This window comes from Etheostoma cragini, chromosome 6, assembly GCF_013103735.1.
Source record: "Etheostoma cragini isolate CJK2018 chromosome 6, CSU_Ecrag_1.0, whole genome shotgun sequence".
In the NCBI taxonomy this organism is placed as follows: Eukaryota; Metazoa; Chordata; class Actinopteri; order Perciformes; family Percidae; genus Etheostoma; species Etheostoma cragini.
In genome coordinates, this window is record NC_048412.1 from 27,360,247 (window position 1) to 27,373,279 (window position 13,033).

At 39.0% G+C, this 13,033-nt stretch overlaps 2 protein-coding genes across 2 annotated transcripts; one reads left to right on the forward strand and one right to left on the reverse strand.

Moving 5' to 3' along the window:
• Nucleotides 1–2,282: 2,282 nt before the first annotated feature.
• On the reverse strand, nt 2,283–6,320 carry zgc:174945 (uncharacterized protein LOC793867 homolog). The gene is made up of 3 exons (XM_034873703.1): nt 6,104–6,320; nt 2,923–3,255; nt 2,283–2,541 (listed from the first exon to the last, which is right to left on the reverse strand). Exons 1-3 carry the CDS (start codon nt 6,171–6,173, stop codon nt 2,537–2,539), a joined length of 408 nt encoding a protein of 135 aa, XP_034729594.1. The 5' UTR covers nt 6,174–6,320; the 3' UTR covers nt 2,283–2,536.
• On the forward strand, nt 3,826–5,638 carry LOC117945918 (E3 ubiquitin/ISG15 ligase TRIM25-like). The gene has a single exon (XM_034873656.1). The coding sequence runs from the start codon at nt 3,949–3,951 to the stop codon at nt 5,599–5,601; it is 1,653 nt and encodes a 550-aa protein (XP_034729547.1). The 5' UTR covers nt 3,826–3,948; the 3' UTR covers nt 5,602–5,638.
• Nucleotides 6,321–13,033: the final 6,713 nt, after the last annotated feature.

Below are 13,033 nucleotides of genomic sequence, written 5' to 3' on the forward strand. Positions count from 1 at the left end.
CTGTAGAATAATTTTATTTCTTTTCAGCTACAAAACATTCACAAAATTATTGTACAGCACTCTTTTTTTTTTTTTTTTTACAGATGCACATGGCTTCCTGTTTACCGCTGAAGCGAATGAACAAAGGTAAGATGCAGCGTGATTAGACAGTTCCTCTCAGCACGTCTAGAAACCTTTTTGATGTTTGACCAAGTGCATTTAGAAGAGATGACAAAGGATTACCCTGTTTAACATTACAAAACCACCCAACATATGCGTTTAAGCAAACAGTCCTGATTGACATTTCTATGTCAAAAGTAGTAAAAGTAAAATTTTGTGACTTCTCTTTGCAATAGAAATAAAAAAAGAAAATCTTATAAAATCTAATGCAACAGCCCTAAACTGAATTTGTGTACTCTTTACAATTTAATGCAATTAAACAACATGCCAAGCTGATGAGTCATCAGAATACATTGTCTTGGCATTTATACATGAAACCGATTTTGTGTCAGTCCATCCTAGACGCTGAAAAACGTCACCTACGTACATTTTATTTAAATAGCACCTATTAAAACAAAGTTGCAAATTGCTTCACATAGCAAGCCAAGAACACATTAAACAAAACATGGAAACATAAAACGGCCATAAAAGCCTTCAATAAACCAAACTTAAGAAAGGCAGACCCCATTAGGGCTGCACGATTAATCTGCTGATTAATGATGTCCCTCTCCATGTGGTAACACCCTTATACATCCTGAATACGTGTAGTATTACTCTGCAGTCGGACTGTGCATGCGACTTTAGACGTGGTTCTGAAACAGCACACCATCACTGATGCAGCTTCCTGTCCTGTGGTTTGGTTTTTGCAGCCCTCCACTGCTGTGATAAAAACTAATGTTGAAATTGATTCACGTCTGTTTAAGTTTATTCTTGACGGGTATGACAGACTCAATCTGAGGTGTTAAAGCTTTTAAACAGTTCAAAGCAATGCTTGTGTGCTGAATTTAATGATTTGTACAAAGAATAAAACTCATGTGAATTAAAAGACAATCAGATCTCTATTAATTAAAAATGAACACAGCAACTGGCTTTGACTTAGGACTGCGTGATGTTGAGAAAATCAGATATCATGATAATGTCCTAATACCTCAATGTTGATATTGTGGAGATATCCTAGGGTTGACAATTGGTGCTTTAAGTAAATATCATTACAATGAGATTAAAGACAAATAATCTTCAGCAGTGTAGATATAATGACTAAGTGGGTAAAGGTATAAATAATATAAGAGCTAGAACAGTCTGGTAACACAGAAAATGACTTCACTTTACTGTAACGCATCCTTTTAAACCAGGAAACACACAACACTTGACCCATTTATGATATGAGTTCCGAAAACTAAGACAATATCTAGTCTCATGTCATCATATCAATACAACTACTGTGACTTAAAATAAATAGTATTCTTTTTAGACTAATCTTGCTGTTATGTCAGTAGATGTGGCTTTGTTGTCTAGTTGGGGCTTTCAGCGCTCAGACAGTAGTGAGAATGGAAATTGAAGGAAGGAGGCTAAGTTGCAGCATGAGCGTGTTGTTCTGCTGAATCGTTGCAGAGACTGAGTCGCTCGGCTTTTCAGTTTTCACTTTAGAAACGTGTGTAGGGCTTTGTGTCCCAAAACCAGACAGGCTAGTGCCATGAAATATTATATACTATAATATATTATATTATTATCTTGACCTTTTACACGGAACCAAATCGTTTATTCAACCCTGTCTTTGTCCTGATTGTGTTATGATACATTTACCGGAAAATCAATTGACAGTTTGTTATGGATAAGATACCGAGACACAGGAATGTCTCTGTCCAGCAAACTAGATTCCTCCATCCATCCATTCATCCATTCATCCATCCATCCACCCATACAAAATCTATTCACCAAACAATCAACCCAATACAATCATATTGTTTCGCAATAGTGTATCATATTGCCTACCCCTTATGTAAATATCAGTACATATAAAATGGTATTCATGTTGTAATTTATCACTAGTCCGTACCATTAGACATAATTAAAGAGATAATTTTCTGATTATAATCCAGTGAAGGAGGCAAGCCAAACACTGCCCACACAAAGGTGACACAGAGCTGAATTTAAATCAGTAAAGGGTCCTTTTAGTTCAATTTCACAACATGAAACGGTCTGCTTTCACAGATATCTCAACTCTATGTTTGTATTCAGAAGGTCAACCAATTATTAACGTTACATAAAGACTATAGAGAAAATGATTGGCTGTCTAGGCAGAGTCATATTAATTGTGGATCTTTAATCTGGTCAGAAAAGGCCCCAAAAGCAGCTACAAGAGATGATGAAACATGAAAAGACAAAAAGGAGAAGTTCCTTTTGGAATAAAGCTTTTTGTTCCAATTATTTCAATAACTTAAAATAGAAGAAAAGATGAGGTTAATATCAATATGCTTTTTGTAAGACGAAGCCTGGGCCAATCAACGTTGTGGATGATTTGAATCCTTTTGTGTTCAGAGCCAACTCGATCAGATGATCAAACTGTAAGAGAACAGAGCAGAACAAGGCGTCAGTGTCCATCCAGTTAAAAATGATAATATGCAATCTGCAGGAGGGACATTCAAAGTACTGTAGGTAGGTTTCATCCTCAAGGGAACAAAAAGGCCAGTGCAGAATATCATGGAAATCCATTTAATAGTTGTTGAGATATTACAGTCTGTACCAAAGTGGTGGACAGGTCACGCTGTGACACAGCCACACGGCTTTGTTTCCAGTGTCTTTTACTATGTTTCAGATAATTTTACTTTTGCCGTGCCTACAAAACTGTATTAATGATCAATTATGATGTCAACACATAGCATAAATGAAGTCAAAGGTGACAAATAATGAGAATTACTGTATTTTTCCTCCTCAAGTTAATACCTTTGACATTGATCCAGATGAAATGTCCCATTGCTCTCTCTCTACTCTTATCGCATTCAGCCTTGCACTGGAATTGGCCGTTGTCCTCTGGGGTCAGGTCGAGAATCTCCGTCACGATCTGTCTGTGTCTCTCGTCCCCAGAATCCGTCTCATTTACTGTGGTGAAGTACTTGCTGGGGTCAGTCAGCTCAACGCTTTGATTAGAAATGTGACACCACACAGCATGCAGGAGACCGCATTGCTCAGAGTCGTAATATGTGTTGCAGGATAATTTGACAGATGAGCCCCTGGCAGGAGTGATGGTTTCCTGTTGGTAACGGACCTCTAAGGTAACTAGAGCACAAAGGAAACAAAGCTAGAAGTTATCTGGCAGTTTAAAAAACATAATGGCTCACTTTAAAAGAAAAGGAATTGGTTGACATTGTTTCTCTTTTCATTTTGCAGGCTTGATACCCGAGCAACTATGCAAGTTAGACTGATTTGCCATATTGTTTTACCTTGTATTGTTTAGTCAGAAGTTGCATTCATGGAAGCTGTTTTGTGTGTGGGATGGGGGAAAATGGCAACCCGACAAGGAGGAAGTTTCTAGTCCTGGCTGAGAAAATGTCTGGCACACAAGCCTCAGGAAAACGCCTTTTGTGGGTTTTACTCTTTAATATTTGTACATATTAAACAAACAAGATATGCCATGTTAATTAGTAACCCCTAGAAGTGCTGGTAGGGGGATTTTGCTACCATCGGACAGAGCCAGACTTGCTGTTTTTAGCAGTTCCCATACTTAACTAAGATAACTGGCTGTAGAAAGGACAACTAATAATTTCTGAGCCTATGTTCAGTTAAACATTGTCTTTCAAAGGGAATCTGGTTTCTTTCTTTTAACATTCACATACAAACTCTGTTGTTAACCACAAAGTAAACAAGGACCTGAAACCGCTCCCTCGTACTGGAATGTAGCAAAACCTGACCAGCACTCCCTCTTCCCTCCTCAGACAGTCTATTTAATATTCCCATTTATTGAGAAGTGAAATGGCGCTGCAGCTAGACAAGGAGAGTCTCTGCTGTTCTGTCTGTCTGGATCTACTGAAGGATCCGGTGACTATTCCCTGTGGGCACAGTTACTGCATCGGGTGTGTCAAAAGCCGCTGGGATGAAGAAGATCCAAAGGAAATCTACAGCTGCCCTCACTGCAAACAGACCTTCACACCGAGGCCTGTCCTGGTGATAAGTTCCCTGTTGGCTGATTTAGTGGAAGCGCTGAAGAAGACGAGGCTTCACGTTGCTCCAGCTGACTATGCCACGCCTGGAGATGTCGCTTGTGATTTCTGCGCTGGGAGAAAGCTGAAAGCACACAAGTCCTGCCTGACGTGTCGAGTCTCTTACTGTGAGCTCCACCTTCAGCCTCACTACGAATCCCCTGCCTTTGAAAAACACAAGCTGGTTGGAACCTCCAAATATCTCCAGGAGAAATACTGCCCTCGCCACGATGAGGTGATGAAGATTTTCTGCCGTACTGATCAGCAGACCATATGTGTTTTGTGCTCCCTGGATGAACACAAAGGCCACGACACAGTCTCCGCTGCAGTGGAAAGGAATGAGAAGGGGAGGGAGCTCGGGGCGAGTCGGGACAAAATCCAGCACAGAATCCAGGACAGAGAGAAAGATGTCAAAGTGCTTCAGCAAGAGATGGAGGCTATCAGTCGCTCTGCTGATGAAGCGGTGAGGGCCAGCGAGAAGATTTTCAACGAGCTTGTCGGCCTTGTGGAGAAAAGAAGCTCCGCGGTGACGGAAGAAATCCGATCCCAGCAGAAAACAGAGGTTCTCCGGGCCAAAGAGCTCAAGGAGAAGCTGGAGGAGGAGCTCGCTGAACTGAGGAAGAAGGACGCCGAGCTGGAGCAACTCACCCACACCGATGACCACGTCCAACTTCTAAACAATTACCTTTTGCTGTCACATCTAAGCTCATCTACAGACTGCCCCAGATTAAATAGTCACCCTATGAAATACTTTGAAGATGTGATAGCAGCTGTGTCAGAAGCCCGAGATGAACTACAAGAGATTCTCAACAGGGAATGGCTGAAGATCTCGCTGAAGGTGAGTGCGGTAGATGTTTTACTGCCACAACCAGAGCCCAAGACCAGAGATGAGTTCTTACAATATTACCGTCAAATCACAATGGATGCCAACACAGTTAACGCAGGGCTGTCTCTATCTGAAGACAACCGAAAAGCAACAGTGATGAGAGAAAAGCAGCTGTATTGCAGCCACGCAGACAGATTCACTGACTGGCTTCAGGTCCTCAGTAGCAAGAGTCTGACTGGACGGTGCTACTGGGAGGTGGAGAGGAGCAGTGGAGGCATTTCAGTAGCAGTTGCGTACAAGGATATAAGCAGAACAGGGAGTGAAAGCGGATTTGGCAACAATGAAAAGTCTTGGGCGTTAGGATGTTTCGACATCGGTTATCATTTCAGACATAATAACATCAGAACTTCCCTCTCAGGCCCTCAGTCCTCCAGAGTTGGAGTGTACCTGGACCACAAGGCTGGGACTCTGTCCTTCTACAGCGTCTCTGAAACCATGACTCTCCTTCACAAAGTCCAGACCACATTCACTCAGCCGCTCTATGCTGGACTGTGGGTTTATTGGGTCGGAGACACTGCGCAGTTGTGTAAGCTGAAGTAGAATGGAGCTAACAAAAGAGGAAATAGGTACTATTCTTTTTTTTGGGGGGGATTTTAGAGTTGTCTTTGTGTTCTTTGTGTCAATCTAACGAGGTGGACAGGTGGACTGTGATGTCTTCTACCTTGAGTTGAGTTTTTTAACAGACATGAGAAAATTGTACATCATTTCATGTGCTGCAGAGAATCCCCCCCCCCCCCCCACAAAAAAAACTGCAGTGTATTATAATGTATATAATGTATATATAATGTATATAGTGTGCTCTCTTGGTTAGGCAACTTTAATTGCTAGACACGTTAAAAAAAAGTTCACATCATTCCAAACCCTGTTAAATGATGATATAATGATACTCTGTAAACCTTTTTTTTTACTATACCCAACATTTTAAGTTTAGTTTCCCTTCAGCTACTGTAACAGACAACAATTAGATTTTCACAAGCTAGTCCAGTTCTATCAAGAAAACAAATAATTTGTGAAGCCCACATAAATAAAGCAGTTTACTGACCTTTGTCCTGAGAAGACAACGCGTACAGAGTCACCAACAACAGCACCGTGGGTCCAGTAAGCCGAGTCATTCTGGAGGTTTACACTGAAGAGGAACACGAGGGCCACAAGTCAAAAATGGCCGAGGCAACCCACTGACACTTATTGACTGAGGTTTTCACTGAGATGCACGATCTGCACGATGTGAGTGTGTGTGTGTGTGTGTGTGTGCTGTTGTGGTGGTGGAGGATGTGTATCTCTGTGCTCAGTCATACAGCACTGTTTCCATTCCCTCTGACCACAAGCAACTAAGCACTTTTAATGTGATAAAACTTCCCATTGTGAAGTTTTATCTACACCAAATGGCATTGCGTAACAGCGTTTTTATTGTTTTTTTGAACGCTGTTTCACGGATCAGTTTATTGTGATCTGGTTGCTGAACAGGCTTTACTCTATGTTTGTATTTAGTGGGAACACAGCTTCTTTATGTCTTGAACTGCTTGGCCCATGATTTTTTTTAAAGAAATTACTACAGACTAAAATAGTACCAACCAAGACGGTAAGTTTATCATTGCTGCAACGTCACATAAATATAAGATATAATACATGTGAGATGTCATGTTCATCATTTTATACCTGATTCCCAAAATGGGGCCTTATTTGAAATCTTGACTTTAAAATAAAGTTGTTTGAGCGTGCACAATTTACCGTTAAATTACAATAATTAATTGTGTATTGCCCCATTATAAATAAGGTGTTTGAAAGACATTGGCCTCAGATTGAAATTGTAACCCATAATTGATCATAATTGATCATCTGTCACTTACCTTTAAGACAACATGGACGTGACTTTTTGGAAGTCACCCTTGGAAGACCTTTTGCATTTGTCAATGGACACATGCAATTTGTCAATGGATGTTCTGAGTAAGACAAACCTCTTAATCATCAGCATTGTGCTCAAAACCTTTTATGCATTACAGTTGCTTTAACTTACTTATTCTCTCATCACTGGGGCGGTGAGCGATTCTAAAACCACACAGACTCTACAACCCGCTACTAGCCTCTCTACTCAGGCTCACGGTCAGTTTTAGAGATCTTTTTAAGACTTTACTATTTGTCTATGAAGCCAATAACTTTGGCTTTATTCCTTTATTCCCTCAAAACAACGTGCCACAATCACCCAAACCATAATCAAGTGTAATATTACATTTTTCTGTGGTATATTCAAGATGATATGAAATGTTAATGTTTTGTAGTGGCAGGATTCGGCAGCCAGTTTCAACTGCGCCTATGCCAACACTACGAACTGGGTCCTTTTCCGACTGTGGAGAACAACGCTACTGGGTGTGTGAGAAGAAACAGCTCTGGTGAATATTATTTTATGTGTGCTTTGTATGACTAACAATGTGATGTTATGTTTTGCCTCTGGCTGATCAGTAGAAAGAGTTCTTGATCATCTTTTAAAATAAATTGTTTTTAAAGGGGAGCATGTCTGTTGTCCTATTTGATTCTCCTTGTGAAGGAAAAATAACCCAAATAACAAAATCCATGCAGTCATGAATCAGACCGGGCTAAGTAGATCTCTACAGTCACCAAAGTTAAGATTAGTGTCCCCAACTCAGTGTCCAACCAAATATCTCCCCTTCTGTTCTTGAGTTAGACTATTGAATAAAGTGTTTTTACAGAACATGATGGAAATGATGTCACAGTGAGGTTGACCTTTGACCTTTTGGTAAAAATTGTCACAATTCTCTCTTAGAAATTTGCGAGAAAATGTTATTCTTAATTTGCTTCTTAAGAGGAATTCTTGATTTATGGCCGAAAATGTCTCCGTCTAAGTGGACAATTGTGCTATATTTGACATTGACAAAGACATTCCCTAAAGGATATCATGTTTACAAAGAATGGGACAGATGGACAGACAACCCAAAAACAGAATGCCTCAGAAAACTCAAAAAAACTCAAACAAAACTCTAACATTTAAAACCTAACAATGATCGGCTAGAAAACCCTTTAAATACTTTTAATGCAGGATGTGAAGTCATCAGGGAAGTAAAATAACACGACAGTGTGTGTGGATGCTGTTTTTAGAAGAAAGTGACTACTAATGAATTTAGTGAAATATCTGATGAAATGCACAATTTTGGTAATCACACTGCAGTGTTTAAAGGAATACTTTAATGAAGAGTCCAAGACTTCAACATGCAACTTTCAGTCTCTGCATCGTGAAGCTGATGCACACAGAGCTGATGTATTTCTGCAGAAGGCGAGGAGATGCTCTTCCTTCCTTCAAAAGGATTTTATTTTCAGACATGACAACATCCTGTTTGGGCACATGCAGTCGGTGAGTTACAGCCATGATCTCATCTTCACTAATGATGAACACGCATAGCTCCCCTTGGTGGAAAACATGCAGCTGAGTGTGTTTGTAAGTCAGAAGTTAGGTCAATAAGGCGCAAACAGATATTTCATAAGGTAAAGTTAGTATTTTAGCACTCACTTTGGGGTTAAAATGTTGTATTTGATAAAGCACAGAAAGTTCACACAGGCAAAAATATAATGTGTGTGCAAAAATGAGTGACTTGTGTTTTTGAATAATTTGTTTGTACGCATTTGTTAACAGAGCAGAACTTTAAGTCATGTTGATACCACATGGGATGTCAAAGAGTCACAAAAAAAAAAAGTTTCAATCTGTATTTCATTTACACATCTCTTAAAATGTGAGAACAAAACCAACAGCAGTCAAGGCTGACAGTACTGCTTATTTGTATTATTGTACAAGTACTCAGTTTAATATAAAAACTGAACATTTTCTAATTAGCACCAAAGTGCAGCTGAGGCTGATGGGACTGTCATAATTTTGATGGTATTTGGTTTTAAACCAAAGTATTGTGACAAATTGTAAATACTGATCAGATGATAACTATGTGGATCACCAAAGTTAATAGCACTAATGGAGCTGCATAGATTCATTAATAATTAATAAATCGTCAAGATAACATAAGAAAACTTTGTCGGGGCAGGTTTGAATGACATAAAATACAGAGAAAAACACAAACGAGACATTTAGAAACATTTAGAGTAAAAGTATTGACAATACAAACCGTGCAAAATGCAAAAACAGTGCAAAAGAAGCCTGAATGAAGCTGTTGGATGTTGTCTGTGTGGGGATGGCCGTGGGAATGAAGGATGTTTACGTATGTTTTTCCCTGCAAACTGGACTCTGTAGTGTTGACCTGATCGCAGTAACTGGAAGGATTGGATGAAGGGGTTGGTGGTGGGGGGGTCCTGTGTGATCATAGTGGCTTTCCTGAGTACTGACCGGGTGTGGACCTCTGTTGGGGGGCGGGGGTTTGGAGGGTGCAGTTTATGTTGCTGGCCTGATTGCTGATCCGTGCATGTTTTGTTTTGCATTGGACGGTGAGGGCATTGTACTGGGCTGAGATATTGAAAGTGAGCATGGATTCAGTGAGTGACCGGTGAAGCACGGTTCTATTGTCCTCGCTGACACTAAAAGCTCCTCGTTTCCTCAACAGGTGTAGGAGCTGCTGGTAAAAAAAGACAAGTGTGTCCATCTTTGTGCCAAGGCATTCAAAAACATTGACTTGTCCCACTATGTTGATTATGGGTTTGAGTAATCCTTAAAGAAAAAGTAAATATTGTTAAAAGATGGACTCCTGTCATTCTAGGCCTTGATTTAAAATAATTTAAACATAATGATGTGTAATGGTGTATTTATCCTATCTCTATGTAGTCAATATGGTTGTTGAACAAAGCGCAATACAGGGTGACCCTTTTGTTTTTTTTGTTTTTTTTTTACTTTTATTTTTTATTTTCGTTGATTAGAAGAAAAAAAAAAAGAAGTTTAATTCTACTGTAATGTGTTTCTAAAACTGCTTATAATGTTCAGTTTGGGCAATAAAGTTCAAAAAAGGAAAAGTAAATATAAAAATATAAAAAAAGAGTAGTTTAATAACGGTCTTTGTCAGACCGTCCTCTACATTGCTGGAGGGTCTGGCTAGTCCACCTAGCCTCCCTGGATGGGAGAAAAACGTGCTGTAGTTTATTGGCATTTCTTTAACCCTTGTGTTGTCTTCCCGTCGTACATAAAACACTATTAGAGCTTTTTTTGGGACATTTTTGTCACTTTTTCATTGTTGTGGGTACTTTTTGGATGTTTTTTCCAAAGTGATTTAATAATTCCAATGGTGACATTTTCAGCGCTTATTTCAAAGGCTCAATATTTGTGATAAAAGAACTGAAAATGGGTCAAATATGACCCGAGGACAACATGAGGGTCAAACCAATCACAATCATCTTGGGGGGTGCAAAGCGCCGGACGGAGCCCCGGTGCCGCTGCAAAATAGCCTCGGGAAGGAGGTTGTTATGGTCGAACATGTGTACGTTCAGAAGTAGTTTTATTTGTGCAACTGAAATCTCAGAATGGACAGATAGTCCAGCAAGCTGTCTGGATTTACCCTGCAGAGATCTGGGGACCAGGTAACCATAGTCCTCAGAAATCCACCAGAGTTTAAAATTACAACACAAAGAAAGCGGAAGGTAGCAGAATTTTACCAACAACGGAGCAATCCCGGAAGTGGACAAGAAAAAGTTTTCAAACTCTTCTGATTCCAGCTTGTTAAATGTGAGTATTTTCCAGTTTCTTCACTAATCTGTTACAGTAAACTAAATATATTTGAGTTGTGGCCAAAACAAGACATTTGAGGACATCATCTTGGGCTTTGGACATTTTATATACCGATCAACTCATCAAGAAAACATGCAACAGATTAATCAACAGTGAAAATAAAATCACATATCCCTAGTACCCAATACCTTGTAAATACATCCAGATGTTGAGTAGCTAGTTATTCTACCTTCTGCTGTGTTTTATCAGTAAACCAGACATATAAATAGCATGACTTCCTGTGTCCTTTTGTCCAGACATAGATCCTCAACACACTCACAGTGTGTGAAGGTACACACACTGCGTCTGCAAAGTGTCAGTTTGGAGGAGGAGGGAATATTTTTCAATTATTGTATAGTAGTGATTTCATTGGTTCAGTCAACTCTGTCTGACAGACCACTGTTGCATTGCGTCATGTTTCAGTTAGCATAAATAGACAAATGATGAATCCATAACCCACAAACACCAGACTACCAGGCTACGATTACAGAGACAATTTATTAGACATATAACTGTCACTGTAAGGAGAATGGAGGGGGGGCACTATGTCAACTCACCAGCTGACGCAAGCAGACAAAGAGAGGAGCAAAGAGACAATCGGCATACTTTAGGTAAGTTAAAGTATTATTTTATTGTAATTTCACCGTTCTTTGTACAGCACTTCTTTCTGTTAATGTCTTTGGTGTGACCTCTGACCCTGTACATTTTTACATTAGATAGGCACAGTTTAATCAAGGTAAAGCAATTCCTGTTTATTTATAATTTTTTTTTTTAATATATCATATATATTATATTTTTTTTCCAATTTTTTGGTTTTCAAGCTTCCTTTGAGAAGTTCAGCTTATTTATAATTATTTCTATTTTTGCATCTAATGAAACTTTCCACATAAATAGACCGGCAACGTATCCAGGTGTGATTTTGGGCTTAATTTTAAGTGTTGTGTTTATAAAATGCTAAATCTTTTAAGAGACTTCTTAACCCTGTTGTCTTCCCGTCGACCATGAAACATTATTATCGCTTTTTAAGACATTTTTGTCACTTTTTCAATGTTGTGGGTACTTTTTTTGCAATGTTTTTTCAAAGTTATTGGATTTTTCTAATGTGGACATTTTCAGCACTTATTTCCAATGCTAATTTTTTATTATAAAAAAACTCGAAACTAATGAGTTATTTTCATAAAGGTTTTGCAGCGAAACTTTGCATATAAATATTTATTATATATGTATCTGTCTTAAATGATAATGCTCATTTACAGTAAACTATGAACAGTAAAAGTTAAAGATTAGCTGCAGCAAAATACAGTAAAATAAATCAAATACTTTATATACTAGATTTACAGTTAATATAATTAGCATATGTGTAGCAGTAGCTCAGTCTGTAGGTAGCTGGGTTGGGAACTGGAGGGTCGCCGGTTCAAGTCCCCATGTGGACACTGCCACTTAAACGCCTGGGCACTGTCAGGTAGGCCTACTCTCGAGCAAGGCACCGTACCCCCACCCCATCTGCTCAGGGCATACTCATTCAGACATCTCTCCATTTGTGCATGAACAGGTCCTGAGCATGTGTGTGTGTGTGTGTGTGTGTGTGTGTATTTCAGGCCTGTGTGTGATTACTAACAGATTGTAATTTTTATAAACAGAAAAAAAGTTGTGTTTTTCATAGAAATCTTTAAATTGAACCACTTCTTCTTAGCAGATGAGGGTATCATTCCATAAAACCTCGTCTGTACATTTAAGTTTGTGTTAGTTGTTAATATTAGACAATAACACACAATTATATAACATAGAGTTGGAAGAGTGCTATTATAAAATATAATATCCACACAGATCAAACAAAAGGTGAAATTAAAAATGTGTGTGTTTTAGGTAAAATATTACTAAGGGCTTACTGCATGGTCCCCCATGTTAATAACATCATTATAGTGAGTGATATGTGTGTGTTATTACCTGTCGGAGGGTCTTGCTGTGGCCTCTCACCCTTTTTTTTAATCATATCAATTTATTACGTAAAGACACTGAAGGGACAATATTGCACTTCATGCCATCTGGTACTTTTATTTAGTTATGTGTGTTTATGGGTTCAACTGTTAGAGAACTTTAAGATACAACTCTAGGAAATGTGTAAAATGTCGTCTCAAGTGCCAAAGAGTCCCTAGCTTACAAATCTGTCTAATTTTAGCTAGTATTATTAACTGTGTGTGTGTGTGTGTGTGTGTGTGTGTGTGTGTGTGTGTGTGTGTGTGTGTGTGTGTGTGTGTGTGTGTG

Coding starts and splice junctions, on each gene's coding strand:
- LOC117945918 (XM_034873656.1), top strand. CDS start 3,949: ATGGCGCTGCAGCTAGACAAGGAGAGTCTCTGCTGTTCTGTCTGTCTG.
- zgc:174945 (XM_034873703.1), bottom strand. CDS start 6,173: ATGACTCGGCTTACTGGACCCACGGTGCTGTTGTTGGTGACTCTGTAC. Junction 3,256..6,103: donor GTTGTCTTCTCAGGACAAAG/GTCAGTAAACTG, acceptor TTTGTGCTCTAG/TTACCTTAGAGGTCCGTTAC.